This window comes from Aedes albopictus, chromosome 1 (genome assembly GCF_035046485.1).
Source record: "Aedes albopictus strain Foshan chromosome 1, AalbF5, whole genome shotgun sequence".
NCBI lineage: Eukaryota > Metazoa > Arthropoda > Insecta > Diptera > Culicidae > Aedes > Aedes albopictus.
This window is the reverse complement of record NC_085136.1, coordinates 95778729-95805205: the sequence shown is the minus strand read 5'-3', so window position 1 is coordinate 95805205 and position 26477 is coordinate 95778729. Positions and strand designations below refer to the sequence as shown.

Sequence of the window (26477 nt, the reverse complement as noted above, 5' to 3'; positions counted from 1 at the left end):
TAGTCTTCTGGTCTTCTAGTCTTTTAGTCTTCTGGTCTTCTGATCTTCTATTCTGCTGGTCTTCTGGTCTTCTAGTCTTTTAGTCTTCTAGTCTTCTAGTCTTCTGGTCTTCTGATTTTCCCGTCTTTAGTTTTTCTGGGCTTCTGCTCTTCTTGTCTGCTGGTCTTTTGGTCTTCTGGTCTTCTGGTCATTTGTTTTTCTGGTCTTTTGGTTTTCTGATCTTGTGTCTTTTGGTTTTTGGTTTTTGGTTTGGTTTTCTAGTCTTCTGTTTTTCTGGTCATCTGGTGTTGATTCTGGTGGTACTGGTTTTCTTGGTCGATTGAAAACCATATCTGTTGCGCCTTAAGTTGCAACATATTGTATGTTGCAAATACAGCAACTTCTGAATATGGATCGCTCTAATTGACTGCAAGTATGAGTGGAAAATGTCTATAGCTTGCTCGATGCCACCTCATTAACTGCCATTCAAAATTATCGCAAGGCAAATAACGGTCATCCTTATCAGATTAGATTCTGCAAACTCCTGCGCTCTCTGCATAATTCAGGGAACATTTCGGACCACTAACGAGTACACTGCCGAACTTTCATCCCGACTGCAAGCGGAAACCTTAAAATTTAATGCCACCGTACAAAAGCTCGAAAAAGTACCATCTCAACTGCGCTTCCGATGGGCGCATCGCACCATCTCACCCATTTACAAATGATTTTCCCCCTCATTTAGAACTTGTCTAATATTGATGTTGATTCGACTATTACTAATGTAATCAGCGAAGCCGTTACCGTTGCTGGTGCTCTGCTGCTGCCAGCCCCTGTTACGATGACTATCGTTCCAAACGTTGGCAGCGTAAGCAGCCGGAGCAACCGGAGCCTCTTCCGCCGTCGTCGCCATCGTTTCGGATTCCTCGGCTTCCGGTTCCGCCCATCGTTGCCGGCCAGATTCCGCGCAAGGGAAAACTTTCGGCACCGCATGATAGCACAGCCGACTGGCCCGGGTCATAACGATAACGTCTCCACTCCGCAGCAACAGGGCATCCGGTTTCTCGTCCCGTGTGGGACCGCCAATCAGGAAAACCGCCGGTTGACCGAAGCTAATGAGAGAAAAGTAAATGTAAGTAAAGTTTTCGATAAAGCAAGACCATATAGGCGGGCTCCCACCTAAAGGAAAACAAAGGTGCCTCTAGGTTTTTCTCCGAGTGGTCCGTGTGACCGGCGAGTGTGCTTCCCGTGGGATAGTAATTGACGATAGCCGCTTCCGGTCGGAAGCCGTGAAATCCTAAAGTTTCAGCAAAATGCCTGCAAAGTTCTCCCAAATCCGCAGGAAAGTCGTTCCTTGCTGCTTCGTCGTAAACTTTATTGGTCCAATCGTAATGGTAGCCCAGGGTGGTCCACCGGAGGGCTTTCCACAACTTGGTGCGTTGTTGAGGATCTTCGATCGAGTGTGCTATGAACCACCAATCGAAATGTTCACGTGGATCATCCGTACCGGAATATGCTCCAAATTGGTCGATAACAGTTTCCGGGAGGTTGGTTCGATTCGGATGTTTCGGATAGTCTAGAAGACAACGTGTCATCCAGTAACGTTGAGCAGGTTTGGTGAAAGGATTTGCGATCAGGATAAGACCTGGCCGGTCAAGTATTTCGTAAATTTTCCATTCCTGGGCGGGTATAAGGCCAGGATGATGGGCGTCTTTAGTAATAGCAGAAGCTATTGTCTGAAAGTGATAAAAGCATTTTGCAATAGTAAATTATTACCTTCCACATTGATCATGAACAGCAGCTTTTTTATTCTTAATCATTTAACCTTAATGGCCTACGCCTCATCGATTTCGCCGCCTCCAAGAACATGGCAATTCGTAGCACCTTCTTCCAACACAGCCTCTCTTATCGTTACACCTGGAGATCACCACAGCAGACGGAATCTCAAATCGACCACGTTCTGATTGACGGACGGCACTTCTCCGACATTATCGACGTCAGGGCCTATCGTGGTGCCTACATCGACTCCGACTACTACCGGTGATGGTAAAACTGCGCCCAAAACTCTCCGTCATCAACAATGTTCAGTACCGGCGACCGCCACGGTACAACCTAGAGCGACTGAAGCAACCGGATGTCGACTCAGCATACGCGCAGAATCTCGAGGCCGCGTTGCCAGACGAGGGCGAGCTCGATGAGGCTTCTCTAGAGGACTGCTGGAGTACAATTAAAGCAGCCATCAACGACGCAGCCGAGAGCACCATCGGGTACGTGGCACGGAATCGACGAATCGACGGAACGAATGGTTCAACGAAGAGTGCAGTACGGTTTTGGGGGAGAGGGACTCAGCGCGGGCGGTAATGCTGCAGCATGGAACCCGACAGAACGTGGAACGTTGCAAACAGAACCGCAAACACCAGACCCGCGTCTTTCGGGAGAAAAAGCGCCGCCTGGAAGAAGCAGAGTGCGAAGAAATGGAACTGCTGTTGCGTTCCCAAGAAACACGGAAGTTCTATCAGAAGCTCAACGCATCCCGCAACGGCTTCGTGCCGCGAGCCGAAATATGCCGGGATAGAGACGGAGGCCTCTTGACGGACGGACGTGAGGTGATCGAAAGGTGGAAGCAGCACTTTAATCAGCATCTGAAAGGCGTGGAGAACGTAGGCACGGGAGCCCACGGCAACGGAGGAAACGTCGACGCCAGTGCAGCGGAGGACGGAAATGAACCAACTCCCACGCTGAGGGAAGTTAAGGATGCCATTCACCAGCCTAAAACCAACAAAGCAGCTGGTAAGGATGGTATCGCAGCCGAACTCACCAACATGGGCCCAGAAAAGTTGGCCACCTATCTGCACCGCGTAGTAGGCAAGATCTGGGAAACCGAACAGCTACCGGAAGAGTGGGAGTAAGGGATAATCTGTTCCATTCACCAGAAAGGCGAAAAGTTAATGTGTGAGAACTTTTGAATGCCGCCTACAAAGTCTATACCAGATCATCTTCCGTCGTCTTTCACAACGTAAATGAGTTCGTGGGAAGTTACCAAGCCGGTTTCATCGACGGCCGGTCGACAACGGACCAGATCTTCACCATACGGCAAATCCTCCAGAAATGCCGTGACTACCAGCCAGGTCCTAATGCACCACCTGTTCATCGACTGCAAGGTGGCATACGACAGTATCGACCGCACAGAGCTACGGAAAATCATGGGCGAAAAGAGCTTTCCCGGGAAGCTTACCAGACTGATAAGAGCAACGATGGACGGTATGCAAAACAGCGTAAGGAATTCGGGCGAACTATGCGGTTCATTCGAATCTCGACGGGGACTGCGACTAGGTGATGGGCTCTCCTGTCTTCTATTGAACATCGCCCTAAAACCTGTTATGTGACGAGCCGGGGTAAGATCTTCACGAAATCCGGCCAATTTGTCTGTTTGGCGAATAATATGGATATCATTGCTAGAATATGCCACCGTTCCAGGCAGAACTGTACACCCGCCTAAAACGTGAAACAGCAAAGGTCGGACTGGCGGTGGATGCGGCTAAGACAAAGTACATGTTGGTATGTGGGACTGAGCGAGACAGAACAAGTCTTGGCAGCTATGTTACGATAGACGATGATACTTTCGAGGTGGTAGAAAAAATCATCTACCTTGGTTCCTTGCGAATGGCGGACAATAACATGAGCCGTGAAATACGAAGGCGCATCATCAGTGGAAGTCGTGCCTACTACGGGCTCCAGAAGAAACTGTGGTCAAAAAAGATTCACCCCCGCAACAAATGTACCATGTACCCAAGGGCGTAGCCAGCTTTTCGATCAGGGGGGGGCGAGCACCCTTACACTGAAAACCGCTTTGCAGTAACAAGGAGTTCAAATACTTCATCATTTAAAAAAAAAATAAAAGTGAAGTATGAAATATGGGTGATTACAGCAATGGAAGAATTATATATGATTACAATCCTGAGGAATTCCTCAAGATATTGCTTCAGGAATTTCTTAACAAATGCCATTATGAATATGAATTTATCCAGCAGTTTCTCCAGAAATTTCTTTAATATTTTTCCAGGTTTTTTAATGTAGATATTCCAGAAGAAATTACCTTCGGAAAACTTGCAGTAATTCCGTTGGGAATACCTTTTTTTACGAATTTCACCATGCATTCTTTTGAGAATTTCCTCAGTTATTCTTTACAAATATCATTCTTAATTCCACCAGAAATCCGTTCGAGAAGCTCCAGAAAATACTTTAAGAATTTCTCCGGGAATTCTTTCAAAAATTCCAATCAAACTAAGATTCCTTTCCTTGAGGAATACCCTAAGAAATTTTTGGAGAAATTTCTTCGAAAAATCCTTTGATGAATTCCTTCGGAATGACCGGAAAAAAATCTTTGAAAATTTCTAAAGGAATTTCTTCGGAAATTCCTGGAGGAATATCTTTGGAAGTTGCAAGAGGAATGCATTCGGAAATTTTTAAAGGAATCAATTAAAAAATAATGTCAGGAATTTATTTCGAAAATCCTTAAGGAATTCCACAGGAAATTCTTTGACCAATTCTTCAGAAATGTCTTGAGGAATTCCTTCATTTCTAAAGCTCCTTGAGAAATTCCATAAGACATTCCATCGAAAGTTCTTCTACGATTTCCTTTAGAAGATTCTTCGGGAATTCCTTGAGGAATTTCTTTGAAATAGATTCCGAAAATTCCTTGAGGAATACCTTCAAAAATTCTTGGAGGAATTCATCCGGAAATTTCTGTGAGAATTCCTTCCCAAATTCCTGAAGCAATTCTTTCGAAAATATTGAAAAAAGATCCACTAAAAATCTCATGAGATATCCCTTCTGAAATTCCATAAGGAATTTCTTTAAAAATCTTTCAAACTTCCTTGAAAAATATTTCGGAAATTCCTGAAGAAATGCTTTTTGTGATTTTTTTTATTTCCTAGGGGAACTCATTCGGAAATTCTTTGAAGAATTCCTTTAAAAATGCCTTGATAAGGAAAGTTCGGAAATTGTTAAAGGAGTTCGTTTGGAAATTTTTTTGACATATGTCTGAAATGTCTTATGGAATACTTTCGGAAATTTCGTGAGAAATTGTTTGATAAGTTCGTTGAGGAATTTTTTCGATTTTTTTATAAATCTTTACGAAATTCCTCAAGGAATTCCAGCGAAAGATCCTTGAGAAGTTTCTTCGGAAATTCCTTCAAAAATGTATTGCGGAACTCCTACGAAAACTTGACAAACTTCTTCAAACATTCCTTCTGAAACACGTTTGGGGATTATGTGAGAAAATCCTAAGGAAATTTTTTGAGGACAACCGTCAAAAATTTTTGGAGGAATTCATTCGGAAATTTTTGGAGGTATTACAAGGCAAATCCATCAGAAATTTCTTTGGAAATTCCGGAAGGGATTTCTTTGGAAATTCGAAGAGGAATTCCTTTGGAAATTCAAGAGAAAATCCTTTGAAAATCCCAGGATAAATTCCTTTGAAAATTCCTGGAGGAATTCCTACGGAAATTTCTGGACAAACTTCTCCGGAAACTCATGGAGGAATTCTTCGGGTAAATCCTGGAGGAATTCCCTCCGAAATTCTTGGAGGAATTCCTTCGAGAATTCGTGGAGGATTTCCTTCGGGAATTCCTGGAGAAATTCCTTTCTGAAATTTCTGGAGGAATTCCTTCGGAAATTTATGGAGGAATTCCTACAGAAAATCGTTGAGCGATTCCTTCGCAAAAGTCCTGGAGGAATTCCTTCTGAAATTTATGGAAATTCGTGAAGGTATTCCTGAAGAAATTCTTTCGGAAATTCGTGGTAGAATTCCTTCGGACATTCATGAAAGAATTCCTTCGGAAATTCCGGCAGGAAATCCTTTGAAAATTCCAGGTGAAATTCCTTTGAAAATCCCTGGAAAAATTCCACCGGAAATTACTGCAGGAATTCCCTAGTAAATTTCAGGAGGAATTCCTTCTGAAATTGCTGGATGATTTCCTTCGAAAATTCCTGAAGGAATTCCTTCGGAAATTTATAAAGGAATTCTTTCGATAATTCCAGGAGGAATGCTTTCGGAAATTGCAGAAGGAATTTCTTTGAAAAAGTTCCTGGAGGATTTTCTCCGGAAATTTCTGAAGAAATTCATCTGGAAATTCATGGAGGAATTTCTCAGGAAATTCCTTGAGGAATTCCTTTGAAGGAGGAATTTCTTCAGAAATTCATGAATGAATTCTTTCGGAAAATTTCTGGAGCAATTCCTTCGGAAATTCATGGAGGAACTCCTTCGGAAAATGCTTTAGGATTTCCTTCGCAAAATTCCTGGAGAAATTCCTTCGGAAATTCATGGAGGAATTTCTTCAGTATTTCCTGGAGGAATTCCTCCGGAAATTCCTCGAGGAATTTCTTCGGTATTTCCTGGAGGAATTCCTCCGAAAATTCCTCGAGGAATTTCTTCGAAAATTCGTGGAGGGATTCCGTCGGAAAATTTCTGGAGGGATTCCTTTGGAAATTCATGTAGGAATTCCTTCGGAAAATTCTTTAGAAATTCCTTCGCAAAACTCCTGGAGGAATTCATTCGGAAATTCATGGAGGAATTCCTCCGGACATTCATGGAGGAATTCCTTCGGAAATTCCAGGAGGACATCCTTTAAAAAATCCAGGAGGAATTCCTTTGAAAATTCCTAGAAGAATTTCTTCGGAAATTCTTGGAGGAATTCCTCCGGAAATTTCTCGAGGAATTTCTTCGGAAATTCATGGAGGCATTCTTTCGGAAAATCCTTTAGAAATTCCTTGGCAAAATTCCTGGAGTAACTTGTAAGGCAATTCATGGAGGAATTCCTTCAAAAATTCATGGAGGGATTTCTTCGACATTCATGAAGGAATTCCTTCGGAAATTCCAGAAGGAAATCCTTTGCAAATTCCAAGAGGAATTCCCTTGAAAATTCCTGGAAGAATTCCTTCGGAAATTCCTGGAGGAATTCCTCCGGAAATTCCTAGAGTAATTCCTCCAGAAATTTGTGTGAGGATTTTTTCCGAAACTTCCTGGAGGAATTTCTCCGGAAGTTCCTGGAGGATTTCCCTCGGAAATTTCTGGGGAAATTGCCACGGAAATTCCTGGAGGAATTCGCTCGGAAAAACATTGAGGAATTCATTCGGAAAATCCTGGAGGAATTCCTTCGCAAAATTCTTGGTGGAATTACATCGGAAATTCATGGAGAAATTCCTTTGGAAATTTCGAAAGGTATTTCTTCAGAAATTTCGGACAGAATTTCTCCTGGGATTTCTGAAGGAATTCTTCCTGGAATTTCAAAAAAAAATCCTTCAGGAATTTCCAAAAGAGTTTTTCCAGGAATTTCCGAAGGAATTTCCAAAGGAATTCCTCCAGGAATTTCCAATGGAATTCCTCCGGGATTTTTTAAAGAAATTCATCCAAAAATTTCTGAACGAATTCCTCCAGGAATTTCCGAAATAATTGCTCCACGAATTTCAGAAGGAATGCATCCAAGAGATTCCGGACGGATTTCTCCAGGAATTTCCGAAGAAATTCCGCTAAGAATTTCCGAAAGAATTCCTGCTGGAATTTCCAAAGGAATTCCACCATGAATCTTTAAACGAATTCGTCCAGCAATTTCCGAAGGAATTCCTCCTGGAATTTCCGAAAGAAATCCTCCAGGAATTCCTCCTGGAATTTCCGAAAGAAATCCTCCAGGAATTTCTGAAGGAATTCCTAACGGAATTTGTAAAGGAATTCCTCCATGAATTTTCGAGGGAATTCCTCTTGGAATTTCCAAAAATAAAATCCAAAAAGACTTTCCGAAAAAAATCTCCAGGAATTTCCGAAGGAATACCTCCAGGAATTTCTGAAGAAATTCCTCCAGGAATTTCCGAAAGAATACCTCCAGGAATTTCCAAAGGAATTCTTCCAGTAATTTCCGAAGAAATTATTCCAGGAATCATAAAAAGCATTCCTCTAAGAAGTTTAGAATGATGTTTTTTTCCAGGAATGTCCTAAGCAATTCATCCAAGGATTTTCTCAGGAATTTCTCTATAGATTTCTGAAAGAATGCTTCCAGAAATTTTTGGGAAGTATTCATCCAAGATTTTTCGAGGGAACTCCCCAAGGAATTTCCGAAGGAATTCCTCCAGAAATTTCCGAAGGAATTCCTCCAGAAATTTCCGGAGGAATTCCTTCAGGAATTTCCGAACGAATTCCTTCAGGAATTTCCGAGGAATTCTTCCATGAATTTGCGAAGGGATTCCTCCAAGAAGTTTGGAAGCAATTCCTTCTGGATTTTTTTAAGGAATTCCTCCAGGATTTTTTGAAGGAATTTCCGAAGCAATTCCTCCCGGAATTTCCGAAAGAGTTCCTCCAGGAATTCTTAAAGAAATTCCTTCTGGAATTTCCGAATGAATTCCTCCAGGAATCTCCAAAAGAATTCGTCCAGCAATTTCCGAAGGAATTCCTCCCGGAATTTCTGGAAGGATTCCTCCAGAAATTTCCGAAAGTATTCATCCAAGATTTTTCGAAGGACCTCGCCAAGGAATTTTCGATGGAATTCCTCCAGTAATTTCCGAACGAAGTCCTTCAGGAATTTGCGATGGAATTTCTCTAGAAATTTCCGAAGGAATTCTTCTAGGATTTTGCGAAGGGATACCTCCAAGAATTTTAGAAGGAATTCCTCCAGGAATTTCCAATGGAATTCATCCAGCAATTTCCGATGGAATTCCTTCAGGAATTTCCGAAAGAATTCCTCCAGGAATTCCTAAAGGAATTTCTCCTGGAATTTCCGAATGAATTCCTCCGGGAAGCTCCAAAGGAATTCGTCCAGCAATTTCCGAAGGAATTCCTCCAGTAATTGCCGAAGAAATTATTGCAGGAATTTCCGTTGGAATTCCTCCTGGAATTTCCAATGAAATTCGTCCAGCAATTTCCGAAGGAATTCCTCCAGTAATTGCCGAAGAAATTATTGCAGGAATTTCCGAAGGAATTCCTCCTGGAATTTCCAATGAAATTCGTCCAGCAATTTCCGAAGGAGTTCCTCCCGGAGTTTCCATAAGAATTCCTCCAGAAATTTCCGAAGGAATTCCTCTTGAAATTTCCGAAGGAATTCCTCCTGGAATTTCCGAAGGAATTCCTCCAGGAATTTCCGAAGGAATCCTTCAGGACATTCCGAAGGAATTCCTCCAGGAATTTTCAATGACATTCGTCCAGCAATTTCCGAAGGAATTTCTCCAGGAATTTCCAAAAGCATTCCTCCAGGAAGTTTGGAATTATTTTGTCCAGGAATTCACCTAAGGATTTCCTCAAGAATTTCTCTACGGATTTCTGAAAGAATTCCTGCAGGAATCTCCGAAGGTATTCATCCAAGATTTTTTCAAGGAACTGCCCAAGGAATTTCCGCAGGAATTGCTTCAGGAATTTCCGAAGGAATCCTTCAGGAATTTCCGAAGGAATTTCTTCAAGAATTTCCGAAGGAATTCCTTCAGGAATTTCCGATGCAATTCTTCCAGGAATTTGCGAAGGGATTCCTCCAGGAATTTTGGATGGAATTCCTTCAGGAATTTCCAAAGGAATTCCTCCCGACCGAAGGAATACCCTCAGGAGTTTTCGAAGATATTCCTTCAAGAATTTCCGAAGGAATTCCTGCATACATAAAAAAAATACGAGGATGCAGGAGGATTTTATTTTTACTAGTCAAAAACAGCTCTGATCATCAAAGTTTTTCGGTTAAGTTAAAATATAGTTGCTCGGTCAGGGGGGGGGGGCACGGCCCCCCCCTGCCCCCCTCTGGCTACGCCCTTGCATGTACCTCGCCATGTACAAGACGCTAATAAGACCGGTGGTCCTCTACGGACACGAGACATGCTTAAGGAAGACCTGCAAGCACTCAGAATTTTCGAGTGACACGTCCAAGGGACGATCTCTGGCGGCGTGCAGGAAAACGGTGTATGGCGGCGAAGGATGAACCACGAGCTCGTTGCACTCTACGGTGAACCCAACATCCTGAAGGTGGCTAAAGCTGGACGGATACGGTGGGCAGGGCATGTTGCAAGAATGCCGGACAACAACTGTGTTTGCTAACCATCCGGTTGGTACAAGAAGGCGTGGAGTGCAGAGAGCACGATGGGCGGACCAGGTGAAGCGTGATCTGACGAGCGTTGAGCGTGACCGACGTTGAAGAACTTAGGGGGAATGACACTTTCGCTAACCGGAAAAAAATCAACATTTATCTGTTGCTAACCGTCGTTAATTGCGTCTAACTCCTGGTCTAACTGCTGCTCAATTAGCAGCGGTTAGCGACGGTTAGGAACGAATAAATGCGGATTTTCCTGTTAGAAAAGGATGTCATTCCCCTTGGCTCCCCCTGCCCCTTCTCACTTCAAAATTCGGTCAACCCCAACTAGATATATATTCACGAGTCCTTAGATCTAGCAGAGTTTCAAATTCCTACTCTCGATAATAAATCAATTATCGTGATTTAACCTTCCTTAGACCCTAAAAAAAAGTTACAAATAAGACCCTGGGGTCATTTTTGACCCCAAACTTTGAACGGCTCTCAAAAATCAGTGGCTGGGCCGATTTTGATTTTCTTTGGCCCAAATGAAAGTCACATATGTCTAGTTTTCAAAACCCCCAGAGAGTTCCGGATTTGGTCACTGTGGCCACCGGGAACCTGCTTCAACTGAAAAATGCCGCTTTAGAGACCCTAACTTTGGCAAGCTATAACTTTGCAACCAAACAAGTAATCAGGACCGTTCAAGAATCGTTGGAAAGGTATTCACGTGGACTTTGATTAAAGACATTAATATTGACTAATTCTTAGGAACCGGTTCCGGAAATCCGGAACATCCGGAAAGTAATGTTTTTCACGATAATGTGCTAGAAAGCACATTCATATTATTTACAGGATAGAAGTTTTGCATCAAACTTCTTTAGGCCATAATACAATCTGTCGAGAACTATTTTTGTATGTTTCTGGTTATGTCCCGTCCTTCTGGAACCGGTTCCAGGGATCCCACAAGCTGGCCAACGAGTTGACTGTAACGAAATTGAACGGTTTTCCGCGCTAAACACATCTGCGTTGGTTAACTCATGATGAAATCTCAAAAATTTTACATGCTCCATATTGTTGTGATATGTAAAAATATTGTTGGACATTGTGGTCTTATGTGGCCACCGGAGTGACCACCGGAGAAACCCGTGTTGAGGGACTTCCATGTTTTTGCAACAAAGATAGGCATTCGACGGCTCTAACTTCATGATTTTTCATGGCCATGTGGCTTCTGGCATTAAATAGAAGAATTGACCATTCTTGTCTGTTTTGACCACCGGAGTGACCACCGGAGAAATCCGTATTGAGGGAGTTTCATGTTTTTGCAACAAAGATAGGCATTCGACGGTTCTAACTTCATGATTTTTCATGGCCATGCGGGTTCTGGCATTGAAAAGAATAATTGACCACAATAGTCTGTTTTGGCCACCGGATTGACCACCGGAGAAACCCGTATTGAGGGACTTCCATGTTTTTGCAACAAAGATAGGCATTCGACGGCTCTAACTTCATGTTTTTTCATGGCCATGTGGCTTCTGGCATTAAATAGAAGAATTTACCATTCTTGTCTGTTTTGGCTACCGGAGTGACCACAGGAGAAATCCGTATTGAGGGAGTTTCATGTTTTTGCAACAAAGATAGGCATTCGACGGCTTTAACTTCATGATTTGTCATGGTTATGTGGCTTCTGGCATTGAAAAGAAGAATTGACCACAATGGCTTATTTTGGCCACCGGAGTGACCACCGGAGAAACTCGTATTGAGGGAGTTTCATGTTTTTGCAACAAAGATAGGCATTCGAAGGCTCTAACTTCATGATTTTTCATGGACATGTTGCTTCTGGTATTGAAAAGAACAATTGAATATTCTGGTTGGTTCGCTTTGGCCACCGGAATGACCACCGGTGAAATCCGTATTGAGGGAGTTTCATGTTTTTGCAACAAATATAGGCATTCGACGGCTCTAACTTCATGATTTTTCATGGCCATGTGGCTTCTGGCATTAAAAAGAAGGATTGATCATTCTGGTCCGTTTTGGCACTGGCTCGGTCCACGGCGACGGCGACGACGACGACGACGAAGTGATGATGAAGAATAAATTAACGACAGTTTGGTTTTTGGGAGACCACGCAAAGTAGTTGGAACGAAACGAGGATAATGATTGAGCATATGATGATGAGGATCAACAACGGGGGGCAAGAAATTTTTTAGGGGTTACCAATCGTGATGTTGTCAGAGGCGTAGCTGGATGTTCATCATACGTTATTTATTTATCGGCGCAAATATTGTGTATACGACAGTTGTGGAAATTTTACTATACTGTTGTTGAAAGCTTTATTGAATTAAGGCTCTGATTCATTTGACGGATTTTGTGGTTTGATGTTTAATGTTCCTGATTACTCCTGGGCACTGGGTTTTATCCCTGACCCTGGCCAGTCTCTTTCAACATATTTTATAACTTTGTATATACAGTCGAGACACTTATAAGATCACTGGTCGGGGGGGCGCAATAGGAATCCGCTTAATAGGAGACTAAGAGCTTATGGGTTTTCGTCCTTTTGGGGGTATGGCCTATTATATCGGGTGTGTTAAGAGTTAGCGCAATACTTTCTTCGGCAAAGTTTTAGGGCTTGATAAGATCTACCATTTAGAACTTTGGTTCATAGGATTAGTTGGCAACTTGGCCGCTAGAGGGACCATCAACAGTTTGATGCTAAATTGCACTACAGAAACCATATCAAATTGTCAAGCAAACGTTACGATATGCGACAGCTCAAGACCTTGATAATTTGGAAGGATAGTGTCTTCGGAAAAGTTGTTGGGTACGCCAATAACTTACTGACGATGAGTTGCGAGTTCAAAATTCCTCCACTGGGCGGCGCTAGTGAATATGCAAATTTTAGAAATTTCATAGCTCAGAATCCTGATAACTTACGAAGTTGGTGTCTTCGGCAAAGTTGATCAGTATGACATAAACTTACATAAAAATTAACACTTGTTTCGCAATTCTGCAACTAGGCGGCGCTAGTGAACATGCAAATTTTAGAAAACTTATAGCTCAGAATCCTGATAACTTAGAAAGTTGATGTCTTCGGCAAAGTTGAGCAGTATGACATAAACTTACAACAAAAACACATGTTTCAAAATTCTGACACTAGGTGGCGTTTACCGGTTTTTTCGTCTTTTTCCGACTTTTTTGTAATTTTTTGGCTTGGAAAAACTAGTGTCGCTCCCCCCGATAAATTATTAAGTTGGTGTCTTTGGTAAAGTTAATCAGAATGACGTAAACTTTCATAACAATAAACACTTGTTTCACAATTCTGCCACTAGGCGGCGCTAGTGAACATGCAAATTTTAGAAAACTCATAGCTCAGAATCCTGATAACTTAGAAAGTTGGTGTCTTCGGCAAAGTTGATCAGTATGACATAAACTTACATAAAAATAAACACTTGTTTCGCAATTCTGCCACTAGGCGGCGCTAGTGAACATGCAAATTTTAGAAAACTCATAGCTCAGAATCCTGATAACTTAGAAAGATGGTGTCTTCGGCAAAGTTGATCAGTATGACATAGACTTGCACAAAATGGGACACTTGTGACAGAATTCTGCCTCTAGGTGGCACCAGTAAACACGCAAATTTTAAAAATCTCATAGCTCAGAATTCTGCAATCTTGGAGAGACTGTATTCTTCATTATCTCATCAATTGGTTTGAAATTCTGCCCCTGGGCAGCATGCACATTTTATTAATTGTATACCTTGATGTCAGTCGGACTCGAAAGGAATCCTCCGTGGAACTTTAAGAGTATGCCAGTTGAAACTACTAGACGAATTAATTTTATTAAAAAAATTAAAGAATTGCGAAGTGTTCATAAAACTCACTAAATATTTGTGACTGAATTCCTCGATTGCAGAACTTGATAATTCCCTAATTCAAGTGAAACATTGTTTGTCTTCCTCAAGAAAGCCCTTATCCTACCAACTAAGACAACTTTTCATTCTGAAAAAGCTGACTTCACGTAAGTATAAGAAAATAGAGCCAGCAAGAAAGGAGAAAGCATATCAAGTACTAACAAATAATGTGGACATATCTAAAAAGATAATGAAAAGAAACGATGTGATTTTCAAGAACAGTGAACATAGACGACCAAAACGTTAAGTGGTGTTAACCAAAATATACGATGAAAGGTTTGTTTGTGAACCAAAGTAAAACTATCCCCAATTCTCGAACTAACCATATTACCATTGACAGTGCAGTATCAGACTACAAGAATCGCAGTATATTTTAACATGAATTGCCTCTACTACAGAATAACCTTGTTGAACAATAAGAATAACAACTGAGCATAAAGATAATATCTGGAGCTCGATTTGAATAGGTCGTATGTGCTTTTGTCGATATAAAATTCGATCAGTTTATTTTAGTCATTATAGCAATATGGAAGATATTTTGTAAACTTTTAATGATGGAACAGAAAGTCTGTGTTGTGAGGATACTGCTGTATGTATCAACTTTGTTCAATTTCAATGGTTTTCGCTATAATAAGCGCATCCAACTGATCGAATTTTTAATCGACAAAAGCACATACGACCTATTCAAATCGAGCTCCAGATATGTCGCGTGTCGAAGCATGAAAATTGAGCCGTCGAAAGACTGCTTCTGCTGATAAATCTAGATAATATGAGCGTTTAAAAATAAACATAGGAGTTCCCTAGTATGTGTTTCTCCAGGTGGTCACTCCGATGGCCAAAGCAGACCAGAATAGTCAAAATAGTACACAATCATGAAGTTATAGCCGTCGAATGCCCATCTTTGTTGCAAAAACATGGAAGTCCCTCAATGCGATTTTTTTCCGGTGGTCACTCCGGTGGCCAAAACGGACCAGAATGGTCAATTCTTCTTTTTAATGCCAGAAGCCACATGACCATGAAAAATCATGAAGTTAGAGCCGTCGAATGCCTATATTTGTTGCAAAAACATGGTCACTCCGGTGGCCAAAGCGAACCAGAATATCAATTGTTTTTTTAATACCAGAAGCAACATGTCCATGAAAAACCATGAAGTTAGAGCCTTCGAATGCCTATCTTTGTTGCAAAAACATGAAACTCCCTCAATACGAGTTTCTCCGGTGGTCACTCCGGTGGCCAAAATAGGCCATTGTGGTCAATTCTTCTTTTCAATACCAGAAGCCACATGGCTATGAAAAATCATGAAGTTAGAGCCGTCGAATGCCTACCTTTGTTGCAAAAACATGAAACTCCCTCAATACGGGTTTCTCCGGTGGTCACTCCGGTGGTCAAAACAGACCAGAATGGTTAATTCTTCTTTTCAATGCCAGAACCCACATGGCCATGAAAAATCATGAAGTTAGAACCGTCGAATGCCTATCTTTGTTGCAAAAACATGAAACTCCCTCAATACGGATTTCTCCGGTGGTCATTCCGGTGGCCAAAACAGACCAGAATGGTCAATTCTTCTATTTAATGCCAGAAGCCACATGGCCATGAAAAATCATGAAGTTAGAGCCGTCGAATGCCTATCTTTGTTGCAAAAACATGGAAGTCCCTCAACACGGGTTTCTCCGGTGGTCACTCCGGTGGCCACATAAGACCCCAATGTCCAACAATATTTTTACATATCACAATAATATGGAGCATGTAAAATTTTTGAGATTTCATCATGAGTTAACCAACGCAGATGTGTTTAACGCGGAAAACCGTTCAATTTCGTTACAGTCAACTCGTTGGCCATCTTGTGGGATCCCTGGAACCGGTTCCAGAAGGACGGGACGTAACCAGAAACATACAGAAATAGTTCTCGACAGATTGTATTATCACCTAAAGAAGTTTGATGCAAAAACTTCTATCCTGTAAATAATATGAATGTGCTTTCTAGCACATTATCGTGAAAAACATTACTTTCCGGATGTTCCGGATTTCCGGAACCGGTTCTTAAGAATTAGTCAATATTAATGTCTTTAATCAAAGTCCACGTGGATACCTTCCCAACGATGGCCACAGTGACCAAATCCGGAACTCTCTGGGGGTTTTGAAAACTAGACATGTGTGACTTTCATTTGGGCCAAAGAAAATCAAAATCGGCCCAGCCACTGATTTTTGAGAGCCGTTCAAAGTTTGGGGCCAAAAATGACCCCAGGGTCTTATTTGTAACTTTTTTTATGTAAGCTCCCCTAGGGGTCGTCCAATGTTTTGGATGAATGGAAATGATAGTTTTCCACAAAAAAATAATTGTCTGAAAATTTCAGATTTCTAGGCCTTTCGAAACAAAAGCTATAGCGAATTGAAATTCGGAAAAGGTAAAAAAAGACCCCAAGACCTTACTGAGGTTAAAATCGAAAAAGGTACTCGGGTGGCAGGGATGCCAGATGTGAAGACATGTCTTCAATGTGAAGACATTTGAAGGCTTTTGGAAGCTTAAAAATAGTATACAGTCGACTTTCTACATCTCGATATTGAAGGGACCATCGAGATAGGGAGAGATTGAAATGCAGAACCAATTTGTAATGCACACTAGATTGAAAAACCCTCCGTAACTAGGAAAAACCGTCAACAAACAGATGTCACTTCGCATTCCCCGAAATGTTTGCACACACGAAACGAAATCTAGCAACCTGCGAATATGGGCATATCGACATATGGAGAGAAAATCTAGAACAAAAACGAATGAGATCGCATCGAGATAGGGAGATATCGAGATCAGAAGATATCGACATACAGAGAGGTAAGATGTATGCAGATTGAAGGGACCGATCAAACCATCGAGATAGGGAGAGATATCGAGATGTAGAACATCGACATGTAGAGAGTCGACTGTATATATTTTTGATCCAACCCAATAATTCAAATCTTGGAACAATTTCAGTTGAAATGCGTTTTAACAGTTTCTCGGGAATGGATTACTAAAATAACTAAAACGGCCGCTATGAAATGAACAGATGGCGCCACCGTAGTCGAAACCGTATGTAGCGCCATTCAATGATCCATTCCTCCAGGAGTTTGCCGAGAATTTCTTCACAAGTGCCTTGGGAACTCCTTTATTAGTTCCTAGGAAATTCCTTCATGTATTCCTCGGAAGGAGGAGGAGAAGTACCTCAGGAGTTCCTTGTAAATCCCTTCATGAACTTCTCGCGAATACAGTATTGTTCCGATTTTATCACGCCCTTTTTCAAAAATGTTTTTAAATATTCTACAAAATCTATACGCATTTTCAATATTTTTAACGTTGCAAAACACGCCTTCAACATTCATCTTGAAGAAGAGGGGAAACACTTATTCTCAAATGTAACAGCAAATTAATGAAAAATAAATGACTGACGCGTGGAGGGCGTGATAAAATCGGAACATTACTGTACCTCTAGGAGCTCCTCGAAAATTCCTCCAAGAATTCTTCGGGATTTCATTCAGGAGTTTACCGACAACTTCTTCAGGAGTTCCTCGGAAATTGTTCCATGTATTCCGTGGAATTCCTCCAGGAGTTTCTCAAGAATTCATCCAGGAGTTCCTCAGGTATTCCTCCAGGAGTTCCTCGGGAATTTCTCCACTAGTTCCATGGATATTATTCCAGGAGTTCCTCGATAGCCTCTTCAAGCGATTCTCGGCTATACCTCTAGAAGTCCCTCGGGAATTCCTCCAGGAGTTCCTCGAGAATTCCTCTAGGAGTTCTTCAGGAATTCCTCAAGGAGATCCACAGCAACCCCTTCAGAATGCCATCGAAAATTCCTTTAGGAGTTCCTCAGGAATTCCTCTAGGGATTCATCGAAATTCTTCTAGGAGTTCCTCAGGAATTCTTTCAGGAATTCCTCGGGAATTCCTCCATAAATTTCCCAAAAAATCCTCCAGAAGTTACTCAGGAATTGCTTCAGGAGTTTGCCGAGAATTTCTTCCGAAGTTCTTCGGGAATTCCTTCAGAGATTACCTGGGAATTCCACTAAGATCTCCTTTACGAGATACTCGGGAATTCCTCCAGGAGTACCTAGGAAATTCTTCCAAGAGTTTTACAGAAAATCCTCCACGAGTTCCTCGCGATTTCTACCAGGAGTTCCTCAGGAATCTCTCCAGGGGATTCACGGGTAGACCTCCAGGAGTTTCTCGATAATTCCTAAAGAAGATCCTTGAGAATTTTTCCAAGAGCTCATTGGGAATTTCTTCAGGAGCACCTTGGGAATTTGTCCAGGAGATCCTCGAGAATCCCTCTAGCATTTTTTCGGGAAAACTTCCATGGAGGAGGATTTTCAGGAGTTTATCAGAAGTTCAACTGGATGTTCCTACGGATACCTCCAGGAACTCCTGACGAAATTTCTGAGGAATTCCGGGAGCAATTTTTGGAAACTTATGGAGGAATTCCGAGGAACTCCTGGTGGAGTTCCCGAGGAATTCCTGGAGGAATTTCTGAGGAACTCCTGAAGGAACTCCTGACGATTTCCAGGAGGAATCCCTAAAGATCTTCTGGAGAATTAGCCGAACATCTTAATGAAGAAGATCTTCTTGAATAATTCTCGAGGAACCCCTGAAGGGATTCCCGAGGACCTCCTGGAGGAATTCTTGAATAACTCCTGGAGGAATTCCCGATGAACTCCAGGACAAATTCCCGAGGATTTTCTGGAGGTATTTCCGAGGATATACTGGAGGAATTTCCGAGACATTCCGGGAGGAATACCCGTGGAACTCCTGGATGACTTTTCGGATTTCTTTGTGGAATTCGTGGAAATAAATACGAGGAACTTCTTTAGGAATTTTCGAGAGAAAAACCATGAAAAGTACTATAGGGAACACCTGGAGAGAGCCATGCATTATTGCTGGGGGAGTTCTTTGTGAACTTCTGAAGTCAGTTTTATGGAAAGTCTGGAGGGAATTTCCCGGGAAATTCCTGGAGAAATTCTCGGGCACTCTTAGAGAAATTTCCATGAAACTCCTGAAGAAATTTCATGGTAGCTTCAATATTTACTCTCGAGAACTTCTATAGAAATTGCATGGAAACTCCTGTAGGAATTCATGAAGAACTGATGAAGGAATTTCTTAGGATCTTCGAGGAAATCCCATGGATCTCCTGGAGGAATTTCCGATGATCTCCAGAAGGAATTCCCGTGGATTTCCTGGATATATTTTCCGAAGAACTCATGGCGGAATTCCCGAAGAACTCCAGGAGGAAAGTCCGAGGAACTTCTGGAGGAATTCCCGAAGAACTGCTGGAGGTATACCCGATGATCTCTACTAAGAATTCCCGCGGATCTCCTGGAGAAATTCCCGAGATACTTCTGGAAGAGTTCCCGTAAAACTCCTGGGAGAATTCAAGAAGAACTTATGAAATAATTCCCGAAAATTTTCTGAAGATTTTCCGAGATACTTCTGAAGGAATTCCCGAGGAACTTCTAAAGGAATTTCCGAGAACCTACTGTAGAAATTCCCAGTTATCTTTTGGAGGAATTCCCGAAAAACTCTTTGAGGATTTCCTTATGAGCCCAAGGATGAATTCCCGAGGATCTTCTGGAAAAATTTTCAAATTTTTTGGGAAACTCTTGGAAATAAGTCCGAGGAACCATGCATTATTGCTGGAGGAGTTTTCGGAAGACTTCTGAAGTAAATTTCGTGGAAATTGTAGATGACATTCCCAGATAATTTATGTAGTTAATTAAAAAAATCGTTGGGAAATTCCCTGGGAAATCCTGGAGGGATTCTACCACAATTACTGCAGCAATACTTCGGTTGCTTCTAAGGGGATTCCCGTGATATTCTTGTAGAATCCATGGAGGCATTCCCGAGAAATTCCCGGAGAAATTCTCTGGGACTAGTGGAGAAATTGAAACTCATAAAGAAATTTCCTTGGAGCTCCAAGGTACACTACACTCTCTGGGACTTTAGTAGAAATTGCCTGGAATTTTTGGCAGGAATTTTTAAAGAACTCTTGGAGAAATTTCCAAGGGATTCCTGGATGAATTTGCGAGGATCTTCTGAAAGTTTTTTTGTGGATATTATTCCGAGGAACTTCTTGAGGAATTTTGGGAAAAACTGTGAAATATTCGAGGGAAATCCTGAGAAAACCATGCATCATTGCTGGAGAACTTCTTGAGGAATTTGAAGTAAATTTCGAATAATTTATGTTATTATTTTCATTAAAATCATGGAGAAATTCCTTGAGTAATCCTGGAGGAAATCTACCTTTAATGCTGCAAAAATTCTTCGAAAGCTTGTTAAGGAAATTGCATAGTATCCTTAGGGAAGCCATGGACGAATTCCCGAGAAACTCCTGGAGAATTTCTCGAAGACTCCTGGAGAAGTTTATCTGGAAACTTGGAAAGTTATTCCCAAGGTACTTCTGTAGGAAAATCTGAAGAGACTTCCCGGTGAACTTAATAAATTTTTAGGAAGCTTTGCCAGGAATCACAAAAAAACTGGAGGAATTCCAGAAGAAACTATTGAAGGGATTTCAGACTCTTGGAGGAATTACAACGCCTTTCTTGATATAAGATGTCATCATTAAGGTCATCACGCATTATTACTTAGTATAGAGCGCAGTGAGAACTTATCATAAATTTTGATTTTTAACATTAGTTTTATACCAAAGCCACAATATGGTGTGTGAAGACAAATTTTCAGCGTGCCTTGCGAAGACGTTCGAAAATTTCACCTGGCGTCCCTGGGGTACCCTGCCGACCAAAATGGTGAAATAAAAACAATTTAATCGTCAAATTTGTACGTGCTACAGTGTTACATAATCTGTGGGCGACCCCTCAGAAGATGACTTTTATTATTCTATTACCTTCAATCGCTGATCTAGTCCAGCCGGCGAGCTCTTGCACACATCTATTACGTTCTCAAAACTCGGCGGCGGGTTTCTCGCCTTATAATACTTGAATGCTTCTTGGAACATATTTTATCTTATTTATGACATTTAAAACTGATCACTTCAACACTGAATGAATAGATTTTAATAATTTTGCAAACATTATTTCAGGAAAATCTTCCAAAAATCAAAACCGAATAACTTTGCACATTTATGTTTTGTTTACTTCTAGTACTTCACTTACCGTCCCATCGGTGCTTTCGTCCACGAGCACGCGCAGCAGAGCACCAATCCGAGAGAAGTACTAGAACATGCAAAGGCACGAAAGCCGAACCAAAACAAACAACTGTCAAACTTTTGTTGTGATTTTGCGAAAATTCACGGGTAAGTAGTGTGCTTTTACATTAATTTTGTTAAAATAACCGGTTTTATTAACATCGAAACATGCTAAATCAGCGTTCGCGACATCACACAAAAATGGACACCCTGGAGGTGGAGGATTTCGACTACGGCGAGCTGAAGAACGACACGGCTTTCATCAACAAGAACGAAACCCTGTCGCAGTGTATCGAGCGGATCCGACAGAATCTGGCCATTGCACGGGAGGACTACAAAAACTACGAGGCGTTCACGCTGGAGGAGAAGGTCAAGTACGATCTGCATCTGTCGTACAGCATCAACTCGCTGTACTGGATGTACTACAAAATCATCGGATTGGATCCGAACAAGGTGGGTGTTATATTGCTCTTGGATGGGGAGGATTGTTAAGTTTTACCTTCCATTGCAGCACGGCATCAAAGATGAACTGACGCGAATCAAGGCGGCCATGATGCGGGAGAAGGAAATCTACGACCACCGGTACAACCGGCCAACGCTGGACCAGGGAGCCGCCAAGCGGTTCGTCCGGGCCGGGCTGTTCGATCATAAGAATCGTCCTAAACCAATGGACACGGCAGACACACCGCCAAACAAGAAGATCCGCTTCGAAGACTAGATGGAGAGAGAGAGGGGCCACTAAACACTTCTTTTGCTTAGAAAACACGCTTCCTGGGGGGTACAAATATTCTATTATTTTTTTTTGTAAATGTAATTTCTTGTAACGCCTATCCATACAGTAGGCTGTTTAGATGTAATTCGTCTACTTTGCGCCAAAAAAAATGGAAACGATTCCGCGTGTTACGCGAGATTTACTGAGAATTGACTCCTATAAAGAGATCTTTATGGTAAATATATAATCTTAAAACTCAATTACATGTTTTTGTTTCTTGGAGGGGATAAGTCTGAGATGGCCGGAAATTATTCTACCTATGAGGTTTATTAATTGTTGTCTCAATGTCGATTATGCTTCCCATCCGCACCAGTAGCTTGGACGTGGCCTGTGCAGCACATCACGCTTTAGGACGCTTTGAGAAACTAATAACATAAAAACACATATTCTGCTCAACTCGAACACACTGTGCAAACCACGACATCAAAGAAACGAGTTGGATGGTGCTCTTTCGTTGCGAGTGGGCTGAATGCTAACAAAGAGGCGGTAAAATGCGCTTTTGTACCGCAAAAGTGGCTCTCACTACCGCACTTTTACGCAAGTACAAAAAACTTCTATCCGAGACAGCTGTGGAGATACACAGATTATCGATTTCCATAACAACGGTTGACGAATATTCCCTTGCTCCACCCATTCCTGTAAGGACGTAGCCGACGCCATTGTCCCTTTTGATAATGGGAGTTCTTAAATTGTGCACATTGAGAATAGTAAGGGAGTACTGTTACTTTAAACTCGATTATCAATTTTGATAAAAATCAAAGTAGGATCGCAGCTCACTTTGGAAGCTGCGAACTTATATGCACTTTGACGATAAAGCACCCAAATCTAAGTAAAAGAATGTCGAAATGTTTTACACCAGAAAACAAGGAACTTTAAGCGCATATACATTGTTGAGATACTTTTCTTTTTAATTTAAAGCAGTAATGTTCATAATAAACAAAATTGAACCAGTATAGATTGCAAATTGTGCAAATTAAATGTCTAAATTCCTTGTTGAACAATATTTTCGTGAAAATTGCCCTTTTTAGATTTGTGTGTAAGGCGTCCCGTTGATCTGTTTGTTTACGGTTTAAGGACGTCGCTATGACGACGCCGCCGTCAGTCTATTGTTTTAGCTTTGACATTAGCTTCGCTTGAGATAACTTCGCAACTCTCAAGCAAGTCGCGACTTCGATTTGATGGTGCGAAGATAATATCTTTCCCAAGGATGGAAATCTAGTGATCATGATAGGATCCCAAATGTGTCGCGGTTAGAAGGCATCGCGCGATCATAGCAACAACGATAGAATTTTGTCGTCAAGCATTCATAACAAACCATGCTCCGCGAATAATGAATCGCTCGGCATGTGCGACCGCGATGCGATCGTTATCAAGAAGTCGAAATGATAAATTTCGATTTTCGATCACTTTTTGTGCATTCTTATTGCTAAAGCTTCACGATCTGCATATGAATGTAATATTCTAGATCATGAATTTTGGTTTCGGGTGCAAAAGTGGCCATAATCGTTATGAATAAAGTTTATCGCGACTTGTAACATGATCCGATAACGGTAGATCCCGCGATAAAGCGTGCATCAGATGTTTGATTGCTCTGTGATACGAGCACAGCACGAGGGTGTCGTATCATGCTACCGTAAGAGCAACGGCTATCTTTGATTGTTCGTATGGTGTATCATTTATCCACAGATTTATCGTTAGAAGTGATTTTTTTCCATCCTAGGAAACGTTCTGCTTTCGACCCTCGGTAACACTCTATCCTGTAACACGTGGTGATGCCAAGTTCTAGCGTTGAGCTTTGGAACTTGTTTTCCATTCCGCAGACACTGACATCAATCGCTACAGGCTCAGCACATCGTCTTTAATCAGTATAGCCACACTTACCATCAAGCTTCTACCGTCAGTTAGTCAACCAGCACCATACCGCCTCGATCACTTGATTCTAGTGGCAGCTCACTCACGATCCTCGATTTCCAACGAGTGTTGGAGGTTTCGAGATTCGAGAGGCCACAACAACTGCTGACACCCAGTCAAATCGCCTGTTAACAGCTCATCGGATATCGGCCTACTCATTGTTTCACATTTTAGTCTCCTCGCTTCTCGAACTCAACCCTAAACAAACTTCCCTGGGCCCATAACCTGTCAGCGTAGCGATCGCAGTAAGATAACATAACCTCCCAAACCGGAAAACCCCACTTTCGCGTATGCTGACCGAATGCCAATATAGTAAATCAAATAAAACAAATCAAATATTTCCTGGTTATACATTTTTCATTTTGCATTCAGGGTGGTACATGCAGACAAAGTTATTGAAATGTATTGTATATTTAACCTCCAGTTGGATGTATTTTGCTGGCGTTTTTGCCGACCCTCATCTCCGCGTACTTCCTAATTTCATATCTTTGAAGTTTCCCAGATTTTGTCGTGGGCAGTTCATCCATGAAGAACACTCCACCACGAAGATGTTTGAATTCAGCTAGTTTGTTGGCCACATGCTCGACCACACGTTCCTCAACAAGCGTACAATGTGGCCGGATTTGCACCACTGCAGTGGGCAAGTCTACGTGCATCACCGGATCAAACAGTCCTACGACGCAGGCTTGAGCCACTTCCGGAAGTTGCTCAATTACGGCTTCGATCTCCGCCGGTGATATTTGGTAGCTTTTGTATTTGATGATTTCCTTTTTCCTGTCCACCAGAAACAGAAAACTATCGTCGTCAAAATATCCCACGTCTCCGGTGCTAACCCAACCATCGTCAGTCAATAGTTCATCAGTTGCAGCCTCGTTATGCAGGTAGCCCAGTGGTTTGATAGGGTATCTAAACCAGAGAACGCCATGTTCTTTCATGTCCACCTGGTTTCCGTCGTCATCCAACAACTTCGCTTCTATATTCGTAGCTAGCATCCCCACGGATCCTTCCCGCATGAATCCAAAAGCATCCGTAGCAATATAACCGATCTCCGAAGTCCCGTATCCGACTGCAGTTCGACATGAGGGTATCTGCTTCTCCAGTGACTGACGAAGTCCAGGCGAAACAGGTCCACCGGCAGAATAGAAAGTTTTGATACTGGAAAGGTTGGCTTCGCCCAATTGGGGGCTTTGAAGGATCATCGCTATTTGAGCAGGTGGGCAGAACACGTGGGTGATCGAGTACTTTTCAACGATTTCGAACAGTGCCTCTGGACTGAAACGGCGAGTCGAGATGTAGCGCGGGCAGTTATTGAACGGGCTTTGAATCAACTGGTAGAATCCCGATACCCAGTAGAGCGAGCTGAACGCGAACGGCGTCCTGTACATGTGGATATTGCTGGAAAGACGGGAAAGGTTTGTCCCTGCTGGTGAATCGTACTCGTAAAGGTAACACTTACCATATCAAAGCGCTTTGGTGTATGATATGTGCATGCGATAAGCATATCCCCTTTGGCATACCGGTAGTTCCAGATGAGCAAACAACTGCAGCGATAAGCTTTTCCGAGTCACCGAGATAGGGTGGGCTAAAATGATATGCCAATCTTATCAATCATCTCCTTCGAATGGTACGGTGACAGGCATATCATGCCAACCTTGACGGAAGACATGACAATCCGATCCAAAATCTACTTACAAGAAAAACTGCTCGTTCTCCGTTTTTTGGAGCACATCTTTCACAGATATATCTCCACCATCACAATCCGCATCATCCGCTACTACAACGATCTTAGCGTTTATCTCAGCATCACGGCAAGCCCTTTTCACGGTTTCCACATTGTCTCCATCGGCCATCACCAGCGTCGGTTTGCTGATGCGAAACATGTGCGCCATGTCATCGACCGTGAAATCCGGATCTACACAGTTAACCGGCGCCCCAATCAGAAAGCACCCGTACACCAACGGTGCCACGTTTTCCCGATTCCTCACGGCAAAACCAATCATGTCACCCTGCTGGTAGCCCAGCTTGGTCAAGTTCTGAGCGGCTCGTATCGAGCGGAGGCGTAACTCTTCACAGGTTAGCTCCACTCCGGACTCCACGCTGACCTGTGCCACCATGGACGGGTTCCGTTCCAGCACGTTGAGGATCAGATGTCCTAGGTTTGCTTGCGGATTGAATGGACCTGGCATTTTGACGCCCGACCATATCTTTGTCCTGGAGTCGTAGGTGGTGAACATGATGGCTGTGCTCTGGATGAGATGCGTTCTGTTCGCGGAAACTGAGACGATTGCGACTAGTTGAGGGGACACTACCCACACGCATTGTCTATAGTGGAAGTTACGCATTTGAATTTATCTTATCACGCATTTAGGGCCTAGATTATACTCATATTCGAAACTGATATGTTTCAAAGATTCAATTGCCATTTCAGACTAGTGCAAGTCCTATCTGAATACTTGCCAATTGTACTAATTGGTATAAGTCTTGATTGGCACCGTACATTATCATAAACATCACCACTATAAGTTTATGCGAATAGCTATAGGAATGTACTCATTTGATGCATAAGGGAACAATTTCTTCACTGTCGAGCGTCTGTTCTGGCATCCAGCGGTTGAGTATGACATACTCCTCCACCGGAAGCTATACCTAAGGTGGCAGCCCCTTCACGGTGGATAGGGGACCTTAGGCAAACAACCTACTGTTCTCGAA

The 26477-nt window shown here is 42.3% G+C and overlaps 3 protein-coding genes across 3 annotated transcripts; 1 reads left to right on the top strand and 2 right to left on the bottom strand.

The window, feature by feature from the left end:
* Positions 1 to 568: 568 nt before the first annotated feature.
* LOC109405085 (nucleic acid dioxygenase ALKBH1) lies at positions 569 to 21032 on the bottom strand. Its single transcript, XM_019678083.3, has 3 exons — positions 20786 to 21032; positions 1156 to 1712; positions 569 to 1088 (listed from the first exon to the last, which is right to left on the bottom strand). The coding sequence occupies exons 1-3, from the start codon at positions 20894 to 20896 to the stop codon at positions 695 to 697; spliced, it is 1062 nt and encodes a 353-aa protein (XP_019533628.2). The 5' UTR covers positions 20897 to 21032; the 3' UTR covers positions 569 to 694.
* Positions 21033 to 21062: 30 nt separating this feature from the next.
* LOC109405086 (nuclear nucleic acid-binding protein C1D) lies at positions 21063 to 22057 on the top strand. Its single transcript, XM_019678084.4, has 3 exons — positions 21063 to 21193; positions 21266 to 21538; positions 21597 to 22057. The coding sequence occupies exons 2-3, from the start codon at positions 21287 to 21289 to the stop codon at positions 21801 to 21803; spliced, it is 459 nt and encodes a 152-aa protein (XP_019533629.2). The 5' UTR covers positions 21063 to 21193; positions 21266 to 21286; the 3' UTR covers positions 21804 to 22057.
* Positions 22058 to 23698: 1641 nt separating this feature from the next.
* LOC109405071 (probable 4-coumarate--CoA ligase 1) lies at positions 23699 to 26110 on the bottom strand. The gene is made up of 3 exons (XM_019678063.4): positions 25461 to 26110; positions 25225 to 25350; positions 23699 to 25163 (listed from the first exon to the last, which is right to left on the bottom strand). The coding sequence occupies exons 1-3, from the start codon at positions 26108 to 26110 to the stop codon at positions 24182 to 24184; spliced, it is 1758 nt and encodes a 585-aa protein (XP_019533608.3). The 3' UTR covers positions 23699 to 24181.
* Between the last annotated feature and the right edge of the window lie 367 nt (positions 26111 to 26477).

Coding starts and splice junctions, on each gene's coding strand:
- LOC109405085 (XM_019678083.3), bottom strand. CDS start 20,896: ATGTTCCAAGAAGCATTCAAGTATTATAAGGCGAGAAACCCGCCGCCG. Junction 1,713..20,785: donor GACTAGATCAGCGATTGAAG/GTAATAGAATAA, acceptor TATCACTTTCAG/ACAATAGCTTCTGCTATTAC. Junction 1,089..1,155: donor GCACCTTTGTTTTCCTTTAG/GTGGGAGCCCGC, acceptor TTCTCTCATTAG/CTTCGGTCAACCGGCGGTTT.
- LOC109405086 (XM_019678084.4), top strand. CDS start 21,287: ATGGACACCCTGGAGGTGGAGGATTTCGACTACGGCGAGCTGAAGAAC. Junction 21,539..21,596: donor TCGGATTGGATCCGAACAAG/GTGGGTGTTATA, acceptor CTTCCATTGCAG/CACGGCATCAAAGATGAACT.
- LOC109405071 (XM_019678063.4), bottom strand. CDS start 26,110: ATGCGTAACTTCCACTATAGACAATGCGTGTGGGTAGTGTCCCCTCAA. Junction 25,351..25,460: donor GAGAACGAGCAGTTTTTCTT/GTAAGTAGATTT, acceptor ATATCATTTTAG/CCCACCCTATCTCGGTGACT. Junction 25,164..25,224: donor CACCAAAGCGCTTTGATATG/GTAAGTGTTACC, acceptor CCGTCTTTCCAG/CAATATCCACATGTACAGGA.